The sequence below is a fragment of the Bos javanicus genome, chromosome 24 (genome assembly GCF_032452875.1).
Source record: "Bos javanicus breed banteng chromosome 24, ARS-OSU_banteng_1.0, whole genome shotgun sequence".
NCBI classification, from domain to species: domain Eukaryota; kingdom Metazoa; phylum Chordata; class Mammalia; order Artiodactyla; family Bovidae; genus Bos; species Bos javanicus.
The window spans coordinates 22,325,380-22,347,495 of NC_083891.1; the positions used below are offsets into that span (position 1 = coordinate 22,325,380).

General features: G+C 41.4%; 1 protein-coding gene and 1 long non-coding RNA gene across 25 annotated transcripts in view; one reads left to right on the forward strand and one right to left on the reverse strand.

Annotated features, from left to right (window-relative positions):
• Positions 1 to 22,116, reverse strand: part of DTNA (dystrobrevin alpha) — a 453,431-nt gene that overhangs the window by 122,062 nt on the left and 309,253 nt on the right. For all 24 annotated transcript variants that reach the window (XM_061399629.1, XM_061399630.1, XM_061399615.1 and 21 more), the window contains one exon: positions 705 to 918. In XM_061399629.1, the coding sequence (XP_061255613.1) occupies positions 705 to 918 (214 nt within the window). The remainder of the gene's footprint in view (positions 1 to 704; positions 919 to 22,116) is intronic.
• Positions 849 to 9,376, forward strand: LOC133237517 (uncharacterized). Its single transcript, XR_009733230.1, has 4 exons — positions 849 to 1,073; positions 1,209 to 1,351; positions 6,171 to 6,251; positions 9,040 to 9,376. It is a non-coding gene; the product is annotated as an uncharacterized LOC133237517 (long non-coding RNA).

The following is a 22,116-nucleotide window of genomic DNA, read 5'->3' on the forward strand; positions in this document are numbered from 1 at the left end:
GTCAGTGGCCCTGCTGATTGCCACTGGACAAGTGACAATCTCTCTGTGCTTTGGGTCCTTCACCGGTAAAATGAGAAGTTTGGAAGAACGACCTTTAAGATCTCAGACAGCTCTGAAATTCTCTGTGTCTGTGAGGGGAAGTTTAAGATAATGAGGCTGGGTTTCAGTTGCGGTGCGTGAAATGGCATCACTTTGTTTTACGTGGTACATTATGGACCAGTCCGTTTAATGCAAGTCACAGCTATTTTTACTAGACTAGTCAAGGAAGGAAGCCTGTTCAACGTCTCTGTTTGCTCTGGGGTCTTGTTATGACACCTCAGAAGTGCTGTCTTAGACGATTTGCAAAGGAGAGGGTTAAAAACCTCCTCCACAACATGCTTCATTAAATCGCTCCACAGGCCTGCCACCACGTGGCTTCCAAGTGTCCGTAGCTTCTAGGAAGCGTAGGATGAATTAAACAAAGGTCAGCACATAAAATACAAGTGTCCCCAGTTTCCTGTGGTGCCATTTTACGCTCTAAGTCTTTTCCAAAGCATTTAAAATTTATGTTACACACACAGAAACTCTATTGAGATAAGTATCTGAACAAGAAAAAAGCAGCAGTTGGTTCCTCCAGAATATTCTTTGGAATAAAGACCAAGAAGGATAAGAGGAAGGGGAGACGGAACACGCAGAAAGTCACAGACATTTCAGAGGGAGCTTACGGATCAAAGGCTGCCAGCAGGAAGTTTAACAGGAGGCTGATGGACTGCTCCACCTGGATTTGGTGTGTGGTTGGCATCCTTTTGTTGAGCTGGTAAAAGATGGTGGAGAGCACAGCCTCCAGTCGGGCCACGTTGAGCTCCATGTTTGGGTCCACGTTGTTCAGAGCGTTTTCTCTCAGTGCTTCTATGACGTTCCAAATGTCCACCAGGTGCACTACAGACAACGAAAGCAGAGTGGACGTATCAGCCCAGAGTGCATGGAAAGGCAATTCATTATTTCACACGTGCCATTTGTCCTGTTTTGACAAGGTGCCTCGCAGGCTTCCGTACGTGTTCCACCGCTGTGGGGGTTGACAATAGCAGAGAAAGGTACATAGCGCAGGATCTCAAAGAGCTGATGTGCAACGTATAACAGCAAACCAATAATTTCATGAACATCACAGGAGAGGACTATTTCTGAACATCACAGTATTCTTCTTAATAATCTGTTATTCTTCATAATAGATCTTTGAAATACAATGTGAAGAACCTGAGGATCAAGAAAGTTAACTGACGAACACCAACGTCCAAGGGAAGTCACCTGGCATTTGTATCCAGGCCTATCTGGCTTTTTAAAACATTGAGATAGAATTGCTATATAACACTGGGTAAGTTTCAAGTGCTGATTTGATAATTTTTATATTGATTTGACACATTGGCAACCCACTCCAGTGTCTTGCCTGGAAAATCCCATGGACAGAGAAGCCTGGTAGGCTACAGTCCATGGGGCTGCAAAGAGTTGGATAAGACTGAGCGACTTCACTTCACTATACCACAAGATGATTGCCACCATACCGTTAGCTAACACACTGGGTCCCATGATTATCATTTCTTTTTTTGTGGCAAGAACTTTTAAGATCCAGTTTCTTAGCAACTTTGAAGTATATAGTACTTGTGATTAAAATTAACAAGGCTATCTGGCTTTAAAGCACTTTCCCACTTGTACATCCTGACCCCTTACAAAGAAAAGAGAAAACCGACACATATTCCAGTGTTGAAAGGCTATCAAAAGTGCATTTGAGCATTTAAAATATTTTCATTTCTTTACATATTTTCAGTCATCTAAGGTTTGAAATAAGAAAAAAGGAAAAGTTAAAGTAGGCAGGAAGATAGGCAGGGGAAAAAGGAAAAGTTACCTCTTCAATGAAGCAGTAGAACTAAGACACAGATCACTTAAAGGTCAAGAATAGTTTCTTGGTGCCATTGATAGCAAGCTCATGTAACTCAATTCATGGTTACTTTTGCTAGGATAGTCAAGAAATCCATTTCTATGTCTTCCCTGTTCATCCCGAAGTCTTGTTATGATGGTCCCAGAAACCATCACCACAGTTAAGAGAAACCGACACGTGTATCACCGCCCCCCGCCCCCCAAGGTCTCCTTATGCAGATTCTCATCCCTCCTACCACTTCATCCTGGGAAACCAAAGATCTGTTTTCTATCACAATTTTCTAGAATACTATATGGCTGGAATCATACAATATGTACTTTTTTTGTCTGTATCCTTTTAGTGTAACGACCTTGAGAATTATCTATGTTGTTGCATGACAATAGTTTCTTCTTTTTTATTGCTGCATGGTATCCTATTAAATAGCTATACCACAAGTTGGTTATCAACTTCCCTGCTGGTAGACATTTGGGTGGTTCCAGTTATTGGTTATTATGAATAAAACTGCTATGAACAATCATGTACAAAACTTTGTATAGACATACACTTCCATTTCTCTGGTAAATATGTAGAAACGAAAGTGACTAGCTCGTATGGGAGGTGTATGTTTCATTATGAAACTTCCAAAGCATTTCTTAAACTAGTTGTACTGTTTTACACTCCCATCAGGAGTGTGAGAATTCTAGATTCTCTACATCTTCATCAAGTTTAAGGTTCATGTTTCATTACACTTTGGTGTTTGAAAAATATGTTGTCTTTCTCAATGAAGTATTGGGTTGACCAAAAAGTTTGTTTGATTTTTGCAATAAGATCTTATGGAAAAACCCAAACGAACTTTTCTGGCCAGCCTAATATACACTTATGTTTTCATTCCTCAGAACTGTACATGCCACATATGCTTTTCCACTAACAACTTTCAAGTTTTAGTCTCTTATCTCTTTGCTCACTTCTGACACTGTATTTGAAAAACAAAACTAACATCTATCAAGCTCCTGGACTTGAAGTTGAAATAAACGCTTGACTTGGAGTCCAAAGACCTAGGTCCAAATCTGGCTATTCTTCTACAAGTGCATACCCTTTAAGCCTTGACTCAGAGCCTCACTTTCCTCATCTGTAAAGTGGGGGCTGTTGCTGTTTAGTTGCTAAATCATGTCTGACTCTTTTTTCAACCCCATGAACTGTAGTATGCCAGTCTCCTCTGTCCATGGGATTTCCTAGGCAAGAATACTGGAGTGAGCTGCCATTTCCTTCTCCAGGCGATCTTCCTGACATAGGGATAGAACCCGCGTCTCCTGCCTTGGAAGGCAAATTCTTTTCCAATGAGCCACCACGGAAGCCCAAAGTGGAGATGGTGTTCATTAAATAGAAAAAATGCTTGAAATCAAAAGTGGTAGTACCTGGTACATAGAGACAACACATTCTACACGAACAAATGAATAATGTGAGTCATGGCAAAAGAACAGAGGAACACAAATCACTTTCCAACTGAATTCCTTAAATATTTCTTAGATTTGGATAAATTCAGATTTCTGTGATTCCAAATTTGCAACATTCTTTATCACACAACAAGGACATTATTTGTATTTCTTAATGTTATGGATCCAATTTTTCAATTTAGCAAGCAAGGTACTCCTAGGGAGATGGCATTATAAGTTGAACTTATTTATTAATTAAATTTCTTGAGGGAAATAGATGGGATTCCTATAATTATTCCCTATACATTTGATCTACAAACCCTCTGACTCTAGTCCTTGGGGATATCCGGTACAGGATACAAAGAGAGCCATGATGATGAGATCTGGCCCATTGTCCTGGCTCTTGTGTGTGCCCAGGTAACCATAAGGAGTGGGCTACTGAGCCATTCTGATCCAGATCCTGGCTATGGATCACAAGAAACAGGCATTGGAGAAGAGGAATATGGACTCTGAACTTGAGCATAGGAAGGAGATGGCTACAAGGCAAGAAAGAGAAATGGCAGCTGGTGGAGGCATAGTCTACATACCGAGGTCTCTCCTGGGGAGACTCTGTCGGGGCAGATGAAGGCTCTAGGATTCCCAGAAGTGGAAGAACACAGATGCATGAGATTGACCAACAGACCAAAGGGAGGTTCTTCAGGCAATTGAGCCTTTGCATGTCCAGCCTATCTTTTCTCTTCCAAACCCATTTCCTCTGGGGTTCCCTTCTCTAGTGAATGGCACTAACTCTTGCCCCCGTGAGAACCTGCCTTTCATCCATGGGTCCCATATCATACATGCTCTCAGTGACCAAGTCCTATGAAACTATCTCATCAATGTCACTTTAATGCCTCTGTTTTCATGGACCCTTATCCCCATCACGCAACTCCATCATCCACTCCTGTGACCACTAGCTCTCACTGGTTAAGTCAGTTCTTTTGTCTTTATTCTTTCTCCATCCCAACCCTTGCTATACACTGGAGTCAGAGTGATATTGCTGAACTGCAAATCTGACACGGCACTTGTATGATGCTGGAAGTCCTTTAGTAAACTTCCCATTCATTTGAAATCCAAACTCTTCAACATGTCTTGCAAAGTTGTTTCTGATCTGGCCTCATTTACTTCTCATCTATGTTTCATCCACCATAACTCAGTGTCAATACCGCTTCCTCAAGGATGTCTTTCTGGATCCCTGCCTCCAGGTTTTGTACTCACCATACATGCCGTATGGTGAGCACTGTTCTTTCCCATCACAGTATTTAGTGGACTCTATGTACAGATAAGTTGGTCACCTGTTTCCCTCTCTGCATTGTCCATGCCACAGAAAAAGACAGCCTGTTGTGATAACCATTCATATCCCAAGCACTGTCACAGGGCCTCATACATCATAGGAGCTTAATGAATATCTGTTGGCTGAGTGAATGACAAGGAAATGATAATAGAGAAACAGGCTATGGACGCATGTGATTGCTAAAGATGTGATAGGTGTAATCATGAAATATCAACATGAAGAATCATGCAAGCATGAATCTTAGGTATGCATGCCTGCTCAGTCTCTTCAGTCATATCCGACTTCTTGTGACTCTATGAACTGTAGCCCACCAGGCTCCTCTGTCCATGGGATTCTTCAGGCAAGAATAGTGGAGTGGGTTGCCATGCCCTCCTCCAGGGGATCTTCCTGACCCAGGGATTACATTTCCTGTGGCTCCTGCATTGCAAATGGATTCTTTACCGCTGAGCCACTGGGGAAGCCCCAATCTTAGGTACAGCATCAGTCAAATTACTTGACTTCCTTGAATCTTATCTTAGAAAAGTCAGGCTGATAATAGTACTTCCCCTCCGATGATTACTATGAAGGTAAAATGGGATGATGCCTGAAAACACTTGGAATAGGGAATATAACATAGGAAATAACAGCATCCTATAATTATAGAGAAAACATTTAGAAATCATGTGAAAGTTATTAAAAATAAATATGTTCCACATGGAAACTTACATTACCATATGTAAAACAGATAGCCAATGGGAATTTGCTGTATGGCTCAGGAAACCCAAACAGGGGCTCTGTATCAGCCTAGAGAGGTAGGATGGGGAGGAACATGGGAGGGAGGTTCAAAAGGGAGGGGATCTATGTATACCTATGGCTGATTCATGTTGAGGTTTGACAGAAAACAACAAAATTCTGTAAAGCAATTATCTTTCAATAAAAAAAATGCTTCATATTTGTGTTTTTCACACATTTAAGGTCACTAAATAAGGAAAAATAAAATGCTAATTCTGAATGTGAGGCTAGTTACATGTGACTGAAAGAAAGCTAGTTTTCATAATGATGTGCCCAGCACTGTGGCAGGTCTTGGGGACTCAATGGCAAGCTATAAAGATGCGGTTCCTGCCTCAGGGGCTAACAGTCTGGTGGGGATACAGACCTGCTTCATGACGGCACAGATAATCAAAAATCATGACTTACTGTGACAGACAGGGTGCCAGGCACAAACTAGATTACTATATGGTCATGAAGAGGCAACTGGAACAAGATAAGGTAGAGGAGCACTATAGCTGCAATAATGATTCTGGTCTGGATGCTGAGACATGGGTTTTAAACAGCACAGTGACATGATCAGTAATACAGCTTAAAAATATCATTTCTGACAATGAGGAAAGAAGGGAACGAAGATGGACAGGCATGCATGTGGAAGTCACTAGAACCTACTGTTTTATCCAAGTAAGGCACTCTGGCATTTTTGCACAGGGGGTGGCAGTCCACAGAAAGACTGTAATCATGCTTGTTATCTGTACTTATTTTCTAGGAGTAGCAGAGTGGAAAGGATACAGATTTTGCCATCACAAAGACAGGTTTTACTCCTGGCTCCACTAACAACTGTAAAACTGTGAGCAAGTTATTTCACCTCAATACATTTTATTGGGCTTTACATAGGTGGCGCTAGTGGTAAAGAACCCACCTGCCAATGCAGGAGATGCAAGAGATGTGGGTTTGATTCCTGGATTGGGAAGATCCCCTGGAGAAGAGCATAGCAACTCACTCCAGTATTCTTGCCTGGAGAATCCCATGGACAGAGGAGACTAGCAGGCTACAGTCCTTAGGGTAGCAAAGAGTCAGACACAACTGAAGAGATTTAGCATGCACACATACATTTTATTATTCCTTTTTTAGAAATGAGGAAACTAATACCACTCAGAGGGAGTTGTGGTGAGGATAAAAGAGAAAAGGTATACAAACGGCTGACCACAGGGCTTGGCACATAATAGATACTTAACAAATGATAACTATTAGTGTTAAACAACTTCTGATCTGCAGCTGTAATATCCTATTATTAATTTAGAAGATTTCCTAAAGTTCCTAAAAAAACCTAAGTTTTAGCCCAGTACTCCAAAATCGGTAAACTAATTAACAGATAATTTTTGGCATACATTATGTAGGTGATGGCTTCCCTCGTGGCTCAGCGGAAAAGAATCTGCCTATGATGCAGGAGACATGGGTTTGATCTCTGGGTCAGAAAGATGCCCTGGTGAAGGAAATGGCAACGCACTCCAGTATTCTTGCCTGGAGAATTCCATGGACAGAGGAGCCTAGGGACCTACAGTCCATGAGGTTGCAAGAGTCAGACACCACTTAGCAACTAAACCACCACCACCATGTAGGTGACATAAAAGAAGCACAAACCACACAGCTCATCCACAAAAGCAGGCAGCTTTTCAGTTTGGTTGTCATATATTCTGAGTTAGTGGAGTTTGAATTGATTTCACTATAATTAGAGACCTTGTGAGGTCTCTTTCATACATAAAGGCCTTCTTCATACAGGTTTTTTGGAAACTTATCGGTAACTACTTTAAGAGGTTCGGATCACAGTGCAGAGTGGTACAGGTCCCTGGGCAGTTGGCTGGGTTTCTGTCAGACTTTTATACCGGCTATCTATTACACCTTGAGCAAGTCACTTAATGTCCTTAAGCTTCAATTTCCTTATCTGTAAAATGTGGGTCATTGTGGGAAACAAATAAGATAACCCATGTAAAGCACTTCACATAGTGCTTAGTGCATAATAAGCATTCAATATCTGTTAATTATTATTGAAAAAAGATAAGTATCACAAGCCTTTTGCTTAATAAAATAAGAACATTAAGAAATGTGCTAAGTTGACAGTCATTAGGAAGTTAGTAAGAGGCTCTGTTTCAAAGGTCTTCTTGTGCTCCTGCTCAGCCGCTCAGTCATGTTTGACTCTCTTTGACTGCATGGACTGTAGCCCTCCAGGCTCCTCTGTCCATGGGATTTCCCAGGCAAGAATACTGGAGTCGGTTGCCATGCCCTCCTCCAGGGGATCTTCCCGACCCAGGGATCAAACCTGTGTCTCCAGCGCCTCCTGCATTGGCAGGCAGATTCTTTAGCACTGAGCCACCTGGGAACCCCCTTTAAAGGTCTGCAGTTGTATAAATATGCTACTTATGGTTGAGCTATCAAATCATTTTAGAAAATGAGGAATTTATTTAAGTCATGCAGTGATGACTATACGACACTAGATGGCACTGTGCACACTTTATTAAATACCCATCAAGCGTCAACTGTCCATCACAGAGCACCTGCTATTACACAAGTGATTAGAAGTGGGGTTTCCTCATCTATATAACTGTGTACATTTTATGCTAACATCCTAGATAAGGCATCAGTTTGCAAAGTGAAATTATTTATTTAACATTAACCATGTCAAGAATAAACAAAATGTATTCTTAAAAGGAGTATTTAGTACTTCACAGAATCTTAAAAATAATATATGTTAATTTCATACATTTATATTAAATCCTCACAGTTTGTCTTTATAAATAAATGGAAAGTTTCAATTTTGCTGCTTAGTTGCTGAGTCGTGTCCAACTCTTTGTGACCCCATGGACTGTAGCCCTCCCAGGCTCCTCTGTCCATGAAATTCTATAGGCAAGAATACTAGAGTGGATTGCCATTTCCTTCTGCAGTAGATCTTCTCAACTTAGGGATTGAACCTGGGTCTAGACAGAAATAACCGATGTCATAAAGTTGATTAGCATAAAGAGAATCATATAAACAGGGTAAAATATGAGAGGGTACATCAAGGATAGGAAAATCAAGAGACAGCTCATGAAATAAATCTCAAAATTCCCAAGCTCAGATTCTACCACTTACTGATTCCAAAACTTAGGAGGATGGGAAAAGATTTTGATAAAGCTCTCCGGGTGATTCTGATGATCACTGACTGATAAACCTTTAGAAGGCTCTCAAAGGCCTTGCAGCAAGGGAAGGTCAATAACCGTCATTTCCTAGTGACACCTCAGTCAGTTTGGAGTGGTGGTTCTGATGGGGCCTGCACACTGGACTCACCTACAAATCTGTAAAATAGCTCCCGGGGGATGCAGACCCAGGAGTTGCAAGACACTAGGCTGGTTAGAAATGCAGACCCTCAGGTCCCCACCTCAGGACTAGAGAATCAGAATCTGCATTGTGACAACCTCCCCAAGCAGTTTTTATTCATGTTAAAGGAGGAGAAGTTGGCTCTCAGTCTCTACTTCTCAGTCTTTTGGCATCAAGAAAGCCTCCTAAGTTCTAATGGGTGTGAGGTATGTTACAAGAAGCTGGAAACTATCAATTAGTTCATGCAGCTTAAGAATGATTTCTATAATTATGTCTGTGAACAGAAAGAGAACAAAGAACGTCTGCTACTCATCATCCGGTTTTACGAGGATTAAGTCACAACCCGTTGGAATCAGCCACTGACAATATGCCCTGCAGCATCAAATACAAGATAAGGCATTCTGTGTTTTGGGTACGTGGGCACCTAGGTAGTCAAGATGCGTATCTCAGCAAGAATTTCAATGACCCAAGATTCTTGCACCTTCCCATCCACAGAAAAACACTGAAATCATTAACTTGAGATATCTGTTTCATGTGACTAATGGTAATCTTTTCCCAGGTGTATGCTTGACATCATGTATTTTTCAGCAAAAAATTCACATATATATGAATAATATGTAATACACAATATATGAATTAATATATATTCATATGGGTTTCCCCAGTGGCTCAGCAGTAAAGAATTCACCTGTAATACAAGAGACTCGGAGACTAGGGCTTGATCCCTGGATGGGAAAGAACCCCTGGAGGAGGAACTGGCAAACCACTCCAGTAGTCTCGCCCAGAAAATCCCATGGACAGAGGAGCCTAGTGGGCTATAGTCCATGAAGTTGCAAAAGAGTCAGACACGACTGAGTGACTAAGTAACAACAAAATATTTAATATATGGTTATGTGGATATATAATACATATCCATACTATATTTTTGGAGCAATTCCTCAGACCTGTGTCCTGGACTATAGTCCTCAGTTAAAACCCTGAATAAAATTTACACTCACAACTTTTATATTGTGTGTTTTCCTTTAAGTTCATGCACTGTTTTAGAAAGGTTAGAGATTTATATCTACAAGAAGGTCACTCATTGCATTATGCTGTGCTTTCTTAATTAGGAGAAAAGGAAATTGCAGGCTTGGAATTGAATATAATCTGTTGATATGCCATTGGGAGCATACATATATCCTCCAGTGTATAGACAGTGTGTGTGTATATGTGTGCACACCAATACACATGCTCTCTCAACCCCCAAGCACCCTTGCCACCGATACTTAAAGTGATGGTGACTGTTATCTGAGGCTTTGTTATGACTTGTTTTTCCACCTTTGAGACATGCAGGTGAAAACAGGGAGGGTTCCACTGTTAATTTACTCATACAATCCCACTGCAAAAGAGATCGGTTGTCTGCTGAAAATTCATCCAACTCTCCCCTCCCTGGACCTAAATTTCCTGACCTTCAGGAAAATTCCCAGCATGAATTTCCCCTTGTAATCACACTCTCACAATTATCAGCACTAAGTTCAGGTGGTATTTCTGCCTAGTTTATATTGTGGGTTTGGAGTGCCAAATTGTGTTCATTCATACAGCAGATCCTGAGAATATGCTTGTAGAAAAGCTAATTATGCAGATTAATTCTTTTAGTTGTCCAATAAATTCTGATTCCCTTAGCACTGAAACACGCACACACATGAGTTTGCATCGTCTTTTTCCTCTGTAGCTATCAAATGGCATGTTGCATTCAGGGTTTGAAATGCCAAGTAGACTTTAAGTAAAAATGCTTTTAAGGAGTTTTGTGTGTGAGTGAGGCTGCCAGAGGGGTGGGGTGTGAGGAGGTGAGGAAAGAAACATATCCCCTTGCAAGTGCCAGGAATGACTTCAGGGTCTTCTTCAAACTCAGGGCCCCAAGCCACTGATGAGCCTTCTTCCTTAGCCTTCTACTGCAGAGAATAAAACTTCATTCATACATTCATACATTATTTATTCAGCCCTTATTATGTGGCAGCTCTGTTCTGTGTTCTAGAATTAGGGTGAACAAGACAGGCAAGTCCTTGATCATATAGAACTTGTAGGTAGTATAAAACAACAATCTAGTTTTTTCTTATAATGAAAAAAAATGGGACCTAGTAGATTTGGAATCAAGTCATTCTTCATTTGTACAATAAGAATAATAATATTCACCTTTCTTACCTTGTAAGTCCTGAGAATAACAAAGACGGAAAACAGTAAAAATGTAAAGCACTATATATCTATATATAGGCATTACTCTTATTTTTGAGAGAAAAGAGACATTAAGATTTGCAGTCACATTCAGATGGAATTATAAAAATCCTCTCCAAATTCTTTCAATTCTTTGCTCCACTCTGTCAGTTATAAAGTTATTTGTCCCTTAATACAAACATTTTCCCCACTATAATTTCATGTTTGTTTTCCTCTTAACTGATATGATGTTATAAAAACCCATGGGAGACTGTATCACAGTGATGACTAGTTTAGTTCACTTTCAGATCAAATATTTACATTGAAATTAAGAGAGCATCAGCTCATGAGAAAAAATTTCAATGTATCACTATGTACCATACATCTATTGTATGTGCCGGCATTGACATATGGAGAAAGACTGCCATATGCTTATACAAACAGAGTTGGAAAACAAAGCAAGAAATGAGAATCCATAGAGAAGACTCTTGAGAGTTCATTGGACTGTAAGGAGATCAAACCAGTCAATCCTAAAGGAAAACAACCCCGAATACTCATTGCAAGGACTGTTGCTGAAGCTGAAACTCCAATACTTTGGCCACCTGATGCGAAAAGCCAACTGACTGGAAAAGACCCTGGTGCTGTGAAATATTGAAGGCAAAAAGAGAAGGGGTGACAGAGGATGAGATGTTAGGATGGCATCACTGACTCAACGGACATGAATTTGAGCAAAGCCCGAGAGACAGTGGAGGACAGAGGAGGCTGGTGTGCTACTGTCTACGGAGTTGCAAAGAGTCAGACGTGATTTAGTGACTGAAGAACAACAACAGTATTTTTAAAAGAAGTTAGACCCAACTGGAAACTTTAAAGATTCTACAACACATCACATGTTTAATGTGACTGGTAATTTAACACAATGAGACTCTGGCCATAAAAGAGCTTGTAATTCCCATGGGAGAGACACATTCAGAAGGCCTAACTGAAGCTCCATAAGAGACACTATGTTATCAAAAGTCTATATTCATACAGCAGATTAAAAAAAAAAAAACACTACTAGAAGTCAACATACTGGGATGCTACTGGAGCATCCAGTGGACTGGAGACTTTGGAAAAGTTTTAGAGGAGGAGGAAATAGGGCTCAAGCTGGTTTCTAAATCACAGCAGTATATGAATACATGGAGATGAGGTTGTGGGGAAGAGGGGGACATACCCCAGGAAGAAAATCAGCAAGGGACCAGTGGCAGAGAGCACTGAGTGAACTGGTGTAACTGGATCTTGTGTTGACCTGACTGGGTCAGCGGAGTTTGTGCTGGGGTTTACTGGAAAGCAGGGTCTATTCCTTTGTAACATTTTCTCTTGCCCAGTGTATAAGACTTCTCTAATTTTTAGTTAGTAAATGGAGAGACTGAGAATGTATCCTGCAAAGTTTAATGCTGAGTCATTTTCCAACTACCATGTCAACTAATTCAGATCCCTAGCTATAGCCAACCAGTACAGCAGCGAAAACCAGAGGTGATCTTTAGACCCAGTGAGTGGGTCTCAAGTGTGTTCTTTGATTCCACAGGCCTGGAGCATGGCCAGGGCACCTACACCCATGTTTAAGCAGCTCCTAAGGTTATTTTGAAAGTCAAGGAAGCTTGAGAACCACTGCCATGGAGCAAGAGTTAAAGGATGGAGTTAGATGAGAGACAGAAAGAAGAGGAAATTGATGCTTATTTGAGTCAGATGAATTCATTTTAAAGTATCATGGGAATCCCAGGAACACTAAGGTGGAGAAAGCCATGTGCAAATCAGCCAGTTAACATTTTTCAAGTAAATAATTTATTTGTATGCCTTTATTTAGGTCTTTGATAATGACAGACAGTGTTTAAAAAGTTGTTAGGGAGGAACTCAGCTAAGTAGTATGCTTTGCCAAGGTCAACAAATATGTTTTGATGTGATTACATTGAACATATTAACCATCACTCACATTACTCAAACACTGAGTTCAGAAAGAAAATGTTAGTAAAAGACAATTTTCAGACTTGATCTCCATTAGTGAGCCATGAGCTACATACCTTTTTAAAATATGAATCTAAACAATACCTGAGTAGCTCACAAAATATTTTATGCTTCCAAACTCAACCCCTTCCTGGCTCCCAACACATGCTTTTATCACCAAGATCATTCTCTTTGTTAAGGATCCTTGGGGAGAACCATTATTTCTTACAAACATAACATTTTAATTTCATTTTAATTTCCTGATGCAGATGACACCACCCTTATGGCAGAAAGTGAAGAGGAACTAAAAAGCCTCTTGATGAAGGTAAAAGTGGAGAGTGAAAAAGTTGGCTTAAAACTCAACATTCAGAAAACAAAGATCATGGCATCTGGTCCCATCACTTCATGGGAAATAGATGGGGAAACAGTGGAAACAGTGTCAGACTTTATTTTTCTGGGCTCCAAAATCACTGCAGATGGTGACTGCAGCCATGAAATTAAAGGACGCTTACTCCTTGAAAGGAAAGTTATGACCAACCTAGATAGCATATTGAAAAGCAGAGACATTACTTTGCCAACAAAGGTCCGTCTAGTCAAGGCTATGGTTTTTCCTCTGGTCATGTATGGATGTGAGAGTTGGACTGTGAACAAGGCTGAGGGCCGAAGAATTGATGCTTTTGAACTGTGGTGTTGGAGAAGACTCTTGAGAGTCCCTTGGACTGCAAGGAGATCCAACCAGTCCATTCTGAAGGAGATCAGTCCTGGGATTTCTTTGGAAGGAATGATGTTAAAGCTGAAACTCCAGTACTTTGGCCACCTCATGTGAAGAGTTGACTCATTGGAAAAGACTCTGATGCTGGGAGGGATTGGGGGCAGGAGGAGAAGGGGACGACAGAGGATGAAGATGGCTGGATGGCATTACTGACTCAATGGACATGAGTCTGAGTGAACTCCGGGAGTTGGTGATGGACAGGGAGGCCTGGCGTGCTGTGATTCATGGGGTCGCAAAGAGTTGGACACGACTGAGAGGCTGATCTGATCTGATCTGAAGGTGGATGATATAACAGAGCAGTAGGGAAAGGCCCACAATATATTTTTGGTATAAAATAAATTATCTATTAGGAAAAAGTATTCAGTTTTCCTTAAATTGTGTTTGTAGACTTGCAGCATTATTTAAAATGAGGTATAATAATCATTGGCCTAATAGATGTCATACTGTAAATTAAATTTAACTAAGTTCATTTGAACAGGCATTTATTAAGCCTATTATTTTTCAAAGTATTGTACCAAGGATTGTAAAAATAATGAGGAGGTAAATGAAAAGAAGGATCTGAACAATAACTAATTTCTCACTGCAAGCATTAACTTTGCTCAGAATATATTTAATAATCTTAGAAGTGAGAGAACCAAGTACCTTCTCTCCCCTCAGGGTAGTCATTTTAGAGTTCACTAGATAACTCTGCATAGGTTTCTTCAATGTGCCCTTACTTTATATCCTACATTCTACTGCTGTATTTTGGGCTTTTATTGCCTTCTACTTAGATTATTACAGCATGCCTTCTCACTTGTCTCACTCCAGTCTCTGCCCTTTTCCACCTGTCCTAAGAAATGTCATAAGGCTCAGTTCTGCTCATGCCACCCTCTGTTGTCTAGTGGGTAAACTCAAGCTTCTAAGCGTGAAAAGCAAAGTTCAGACTTGAGTCTTGTCATCTTTGTCCTCAGCTCCCACTAGTCTCTAGCTTCTCCCAAGAGTCCTGTGCTTCAGCCATATGGAATGCCCCACAGTTCTGGAATGTGGCCCCGGCTTCCTCGTATGAGCCTTTACTCAGCCCTCTCCCTTCATCGGGCATAGTCTTCAGTCTGCTATCTTTCAAGATGTCATGCACTTATGTGCCCTGAGGAAACCCCTTCTGATACCTTCAGGTGGAATTACTCTCTCCCTTTTTGCTCCCAGACACATTCACAATCTATTAGAACATTTATGACACTATGCAGTCATTAATGGATAGTTATTCCTGACACTTTTTATTTTTTTTTCAGAGCAAAGAAAGATTTATTGCAGGGTTATGCAAGGAGAGAAGGTGGCTTGTGCTCAAAACCCCCAAACTTCCTGATGGTTTTGATAGGGATGAGCCCTTGATTGGACTTTAAGGGAGAGGAGAGACTCAGAAATGATGAAGTAAATTTTATGGTTAGGGTCATGGGAGGAAAGGGTCCTTGGGTTTCATCAGATTCTCCCAAAGACTGTTGTTATCATTTAGTCACTAAGTCATGTCTGACTCTTTTGCGACACCATGGACTGTAGCCCATCAGACTCTTCTATCCATGGAATTTCCCAGGTAAGAATACTGGAGTGGGTTGCTGTTTCCTTCTCCAAAGGATCTTCCTGACCCAGGGATCGAACCCATATCTCTTGCTTGGAGGTGGATTCTTTACCACTGAGGCACCTGGGAAGCCCATATTTAGTAAGAAGAGATATTACTTTGCTGAGAAAGGTCCATCTAGTCAAAGCTATGGCTTCCAGTAGTTATGTATGGATGTGAGAGGTGGACCACAAAGAAAGCTGAGTGCCAAAGAATTGATGCTTTTGAATTGTGGTGTTGGAGAAGACTCTTGAGAGTCCCTTGGACTGGAAGGAGATCAAGCCAGTCAATCCTAAAGGAAATCAGTCCTGAATATTCACAGGAAGGGATGATGCTGAAGCTGAAGCTCCAATACTTTGGCTACCTGATGCAAAGAAATGACTCACTGGAAAATACCCTGATGCTGGGAAAGATTGAAGGCAGGAGGAGAAGGGGCCGACAGAGGATAAGCTGGTTGGATGGTACCACTGACTCGATGGACGTGAGTTTGAGCAAGCTCTGAAAGTTGGTGAAGGACAGGGAAGCCTGGCATGCTATAGTCCACACGGTCGCAAAGAGTTGGACATGATTGAGCCACTGAACTGACCCATTAAAAAAGTGCATTAATGTAAGAATATATTTCAAAATATTTACAGCGTTCATCACTGGGGAGTGAGATTTCAGGTATTTACTTTCTTCACAATTTTCTGAATTTTTGTGAGTACATGTGTATACAGTGAACATTTGTTACAATTAAGTGGTATACACTTTTATAATCAGGTAAAATATTTACTTTAAGCAATTTACAATTTTATAGCACCAGAAACAAGAAAGCCTCTAAATTACATGGACATTTTGACAATGGCTAATGTGCACATAGCAAAGATACACAGGGAGAAAAGCTGAGGAATCATAGCACTAAACTATAAGCAACTGGACGACATGGACAACTATTTCTTGGTTATCTTTGTAAGGAGATTAAACCAGTCAATCCTAAGGAAATCAACTTTGAATATCCACTGGAAGGACTGATGCTGAAGCTAAAGCTCCAATACTTTGGCCACCTGATGCAAAGAGCTGACTCATTAGAAAAGACCCTGGTGCTGGGAAAGATTGAAGGCAGGAGGAGAAGGGGCCAAGAGAGGATAAGCTGGTTGGATGGCATCACCGACTCAATGGACATGAATTTGAGCAAGCTCTGGGAGATGGTGAAGGACAGAGAAGACTGGCATGCTGCAGTCCATGAGGTCACAGAATCAGACATGACTGAGAGACTGAACAACAATTTGCATAATACCTTGTAAAAGCCTGGTTGATGATGCTTGGTGAGTGGAATAGGGTAGAACACCTCCTGTTTGCCAGATGCTACATATAATACTGAGAAGTTCTCCCTTTATTTCAATATTCGAAGAAAGCTCAGTGAGATTCCTTAAGCATGGTTTTCACAGTACATTTATTACTCTTTATATTCTATGACTTGAGCAGGTGGCCAGAATACTAGATGCCAGAAGCCACATTTCCAGAGAAAGAGCATCCATGGGGCTGGTAAGCCTGAGGAACTGTCTTCTACTTTTCCCTGATGGCTGTTGCTCTCAGCGATCCTGCATCACCTGCTTATTCTGCCAAGATGAAGGCTAATAGACAAAGCAGACCAGGACGTGGAGGACTGGGGAAGCAGAAATTAGTTGGGGACCACTGCTTTTTTTTTTTTTTTGCACTCTGTCCTGTTTAAATATATAATTAATTGTCTTTGTACAATGAGAGTCAGTAATGGAGTGGGAGGCAGAAAATGCACTTCATTCACCCATTTAGAACTGGAGAAGGAAAAGGCAATCCTCTCCAGTATTCTTGCCTGGAGAATTCCATGGATAGAGGAGACAATCCATGAGATCGTACAGAATCAGAAACAACTGAGTGACACACACAGCCCCACACACACCCATTTAAAAAATAGCTCTAACCCAATTTCCTAGTGCATGACCAGTTATTTGGAAGATGGGTTAGGAGGGCTTCTCATCTAGGGTGAGGAGAGCTCTGGATAGCTCATCAGCAGTACAGATTACTTATAGGTGTCCTGAGTTAGGTCAAGAAATGAGAAGGTTTTTTTTGTTGTTGTTAAAAAAGAAAAATCTTTAAAAATCAATGGAAAATATGGATGAGAAAAGCTGTAAAGCAGAGAGCCAAGGTACAAGTGATGTTTTACGCTACTCTTTTGTGTCTTTTCAAAATATTGGCTCAATTTCTTTTTCTCTAGCCCCCTGCGGGAATGACCATCACGACACAGACTTTGACCAGCTTGGTGCAGCTGCAACCAGGCAGCACTTTGCCTTAGGCTCCGAAGTTACCGGAGAAGGCAATGGCAACCCATTCCAGTACTCTTGCCTGGAAAATCCCATGGACGGAGGAGCTATGGGGTCTCGAAGTCCATGGGGTCTCGAAGAGTCGGACACGACTGAGCGACTTCGCTTTCACTTTTCACTTTCAGGCATTGGAGAAGGAAACGGCAACCCACTCCAGTGTTCTTGCCTGGAGAATCCCAGGGACGGGGGAGCCTGGTGGGCTGCCGTCTATGGGGTGGCACAGAGTCGGACACGACTGAAGCAACTTAGCAGCAGCAGCGGAAGTTTCAGCACAAATACCAGACCTCGCCTGACAGGCGCACTGTGCAACCCAGAAGCTCGGGGTGGGAGGTGGGGGGGTTAACTCCGCCCCGTGGGCCACCCTTGGCCAATACAGGACAGAGTAGCTGGATTGGTGCCTCCTTCTTTTCACCCCGGTGGATAGTTCGGACATTTCACAACGTTCCTCAGCAGTGCCTGCACTGTCTATCCGCTTTCCTTCCTCCTTCTTCTTTGGGTTCACTTTCCAAACCAACTGCTTCCACGCGAGTCTTATCGTGGAGTCTGCTTCCTGGGGAAATACACGCTAAAGCAAGTCTAATCAAGTCCCTACCCATCACTGATCGGACCCTCCCGGAATAATAAATGAGAACAAAATGATGATTATGACCACTTTCTAAGTAGATTCTGTTCCGTCATGCAAAGTTTCCTCAAGGTAATCTCCACGATATAACATCACTATCTTAATCATCAGTGTTGAATTTGAAATGAATTGTACTTAACCTTACACCGAAGTTCATTATTTTCCTGAGAAACTAAGCTATTGAGGGCGTGTTAAGTCCCTTCAGTCATTTTTGACTCTTTGTGACCCTATGGACTGTAGCCTGCCAGGCTCCTCTGTCATGGGATTCTTCAGGCAATACTGGAGTGGGTCGCCATGCCCTCCTCCAGGGGACCTTCCGACCAAGGGACTGAACCCGTGTCTCTTATATTTCCTGCATAACAGGCAGGTTCTTCACCACTATCACCACCTGGGAAGCCAAAAATTGAGGGCTGGTGTCACTATTCTCAGCTTTGCAGCAGGCCTGGGGTCCTCATGATTGCATCTTGATGACAAGTCTTGACACATATTATGGGACAATGACTTGTTTATCAGGGCACTCGGCTAATATTTGGGCTTCTTCGGTGGCTCAGACAGTAAAGAATCTGCCTGTGATGCAGGAGATGTAGGTTTGATCCCTGGGTTGGGAAGATCCTCTGGAGAAGGGAATGGCAAGCCACTCCAGTGTTCTTGCCTGGGAAATCCAATTGACAGAGGAGCTTGGTGGGCTACAGTCCATGAGGTTGTAAAGAGTGGAACAGGACTGAGCAACTTTCAATTTCTGCTAGTATTTGGAAGTTAGAAATTGAGTTCTCAATAATATGATTTTATTTGGTATTTTCCCAAGAGAAGCCACTCAGCATCTCTTGTATTATGTACTCCTCACCCAGATCAAACAGAACTTTACAATTCCTGATGGAAAAGGGGGTAAAACAGAAGTCTTAGTCCAACACCATGAAAGAATAAAAATAGCTACAGACTTAATCCATTTCAGTAGCTATAATATACTTGGTTTCTTTTAATCACCAAATTTATAAGTTTTATATATATATATATATATATATATTTTTTTTTTTTTCCCTTCAGAAAATAGCAATTTGCTCAGGGGACCAATAGGCTAGATATAGGTTTATTATATTAGGTTGGTGCAAATGTAATTGCAATTTCAGATTGTGAATTTTAAATCATTATAACTAGGCTCAAACGCATCTTTATTAATCAAAATAGGAACCATTACAACCAACACATTTCTGCCAATGAGAAATAAGTTGGTTTATTCCTGTAGTTGGTTTATTCCAGGATTCAGTGAAATCTTGGAAAGCATTTTCTGCTTCCTGCTGGTTGTGGAAGCATTTTCCCTGTAAAAAGTTGTTGAGATGCTTGAAGAAGTGAGAGGTCAGGTAAATATGGTGAATGAGGCAAAACTTCACTGCTCAAGTAGTTCAACTTTTGAAGCGTTGGTTGTGTGATGTTCAGTCGGGCATTGTCATGGAGAAGAATTGGGCCCATTCTGTTGACCAATGCTGGCTGCAAGTATTGCAGTTTTCAGTGCATCTCATTGATTTGCTGAGCATACTTCTCAGATATAATGGTTTCACTGGGATTCAGAAAGCTGTAGTAGATCAGACGGGTAGTAGACCACTAAAGAGTGACCATGAACTTTTTTCGGGTGCAAATTTGGCTTTGGAAAGTGCTTTGGAGCATCTTCTTGGTTCAGCTGCTGAACTGGCCATTGCTGGCTATAGTATAAAATCCACTTTTCATCACATATTACAAACTGATTGAGAAATGGTTTGTTGTTGTTGCATAGAATAAGAGAAGATGACACTTCAAAAGATGATTTTTTAAAAACTTTTCAGTCGGGTCATGAGGCACCCACTTATCAAGCTTTTTCACATTTCCAGTTTGCTTCAAATGACCATAGAATGGTTGACATTGAGTTCTTGGTCAACTTCTCATGTAGTTATCAGAGAATCAGCTTTGATGATGGCTCTCAGTTGGTTATATTGTCAACTTTCGATGGGCAGCCACTGCACTCCTCATTTTCAAGCTCTTGTTTCCTTTGCAAAACTTCTTGACCATCACCTCCCTGTATGTTCATTAGCAGTTCCTGGGCCAAATGCATTGTTGATATTGTGAGTTGTCTCCACTGCTTTACAATCCATTTTGAACTTGAATAAGAAAATTGCTCAAATTTGCCTTTTGTCTAACATCATTTCCCTATTCTAAAATAAATAGCAAATAATGAAAGTGAAAGTGAAATCGCTCAGTCGTGTCTGACTCTTTGTGACCCCGAGGACTGTAGCCCACCAGGTTCTTCTGTCCATGGGATTCTAAAGGCAAGAATACTGGAGTGGGTTGCCATTTCCTTCTCCAGGGGAATCTTCCTGACCCAGGGATCGAACCCTGGTCTCCTGCATTGCAGGTAGACGCTTTAACCTCTGAGCCACAAATAATGAGTCATTAGCAAAAAACATAAAGTGAGAAATGTGCATTAAAATGATGTATAACATAACCATCCTTATTTAGGAGTGTATTCCAGAATTAAATGGCAAAGTTCAACAATGTAAAACTGCAATTACTTTTGCACCAACCTAATAGCAAAGTTTTAGGGTGTATCTATATTTGATATCCACAGACTCAGAAACTTTGAATAAATAGGATGTGTCCTATAAATAGGTTTTAAATGTGTTTATAAATAGACATCCTATTTATTCTAAACTTAAGGTTATTCTAATACTAAATTTGTACACGAAGGAAAATTACCAGACTCCCCTCGCCACCCATGGTCTAAACATAATGCTTGTGGTTGTTTAGGTGCTCCGTCATGTCCTACTCTTTGTGACCCCATGTACTGTAGCCCACCAAGCTCCTCTGTTCATGGAATTTTCCAGGCAAAAATACTGGAGTGGGTTGCCAGTTCCTTCTCCAGGGGATCTTCCCAACACAGGGATTGACCCCTCCATTTCCTGCATTGCAGATGGATTATTTACCACTGAACTACCAGGGAAGCCCAAGCATGATGCTTGGAGCCCAGTAAATCTGAGTCCATATTTGTTCAATGAATGAATAAATGTCTGAATGTTTGTTAACAATGGTGACAAAATGCCAACAAAGCTTCACTGAGAGGAAATCAAGGTGGTGTCAGGAAGGATTTTCCTGCATAATCACAGGTGTGGTTATGTGGGAGGAGTCATTCTTCCACTCCTGTCTTCCTGTCTTTGTTTCCTCTGTGTTTCCTGAGTCCAGGGATCCTGGGAGCCGGCTGCAGGAGAACACCCCCTGGGTATTGCTTCATCACTCTGCTGATTGGCCCTGGGCTGATACCGCAGGCTCCCAGGAACAGAGCCTGGCAGATCACTATGGGAAGGTCATTGCATCTCTCTCTGGCCTCCTTTAGATGGGGGTGGAGAAGCTTGAAAGGTATTCCTCCTTACATACCACTCCTTCCCAACTGACTGCAGCATTTAAGATGATGCTCTTTCCTAAACTGTGAGAGTGAAAGTGCTTAGTTGGCACAGCTTCCTGGCGTAAAGAAGAAGCAGGAGAGAAGGAAGCTGATGGATGTTACATCCAGATGCTTGGAAACAAGACTACAGGTGTCAGCTTACTTCACAGGTTGTATATGCAGTGGTAGCAGCTTGAGAAGACCAAGTTTCCAGCATTCTCTAAAAATAAAAATACTAACAAGTAACCTAAGCCTTGGGTCTTTAAGAGCTTAAAGGCAATTAATGGGAAGAAGTAGCCTTAATTAAACCCACATCAGAAGCATTAGGGCTTTAAAATCATAGCTTTTCTCTACCAGAAATTTGCCTGATTAAGGGGAGACATTTTTGCCAATGGTGCAGCATGCCCAGAGCGAAGCAGTGTTCCATCACCTGGCGCATGGGCATCTTTAATGGGCTTGTT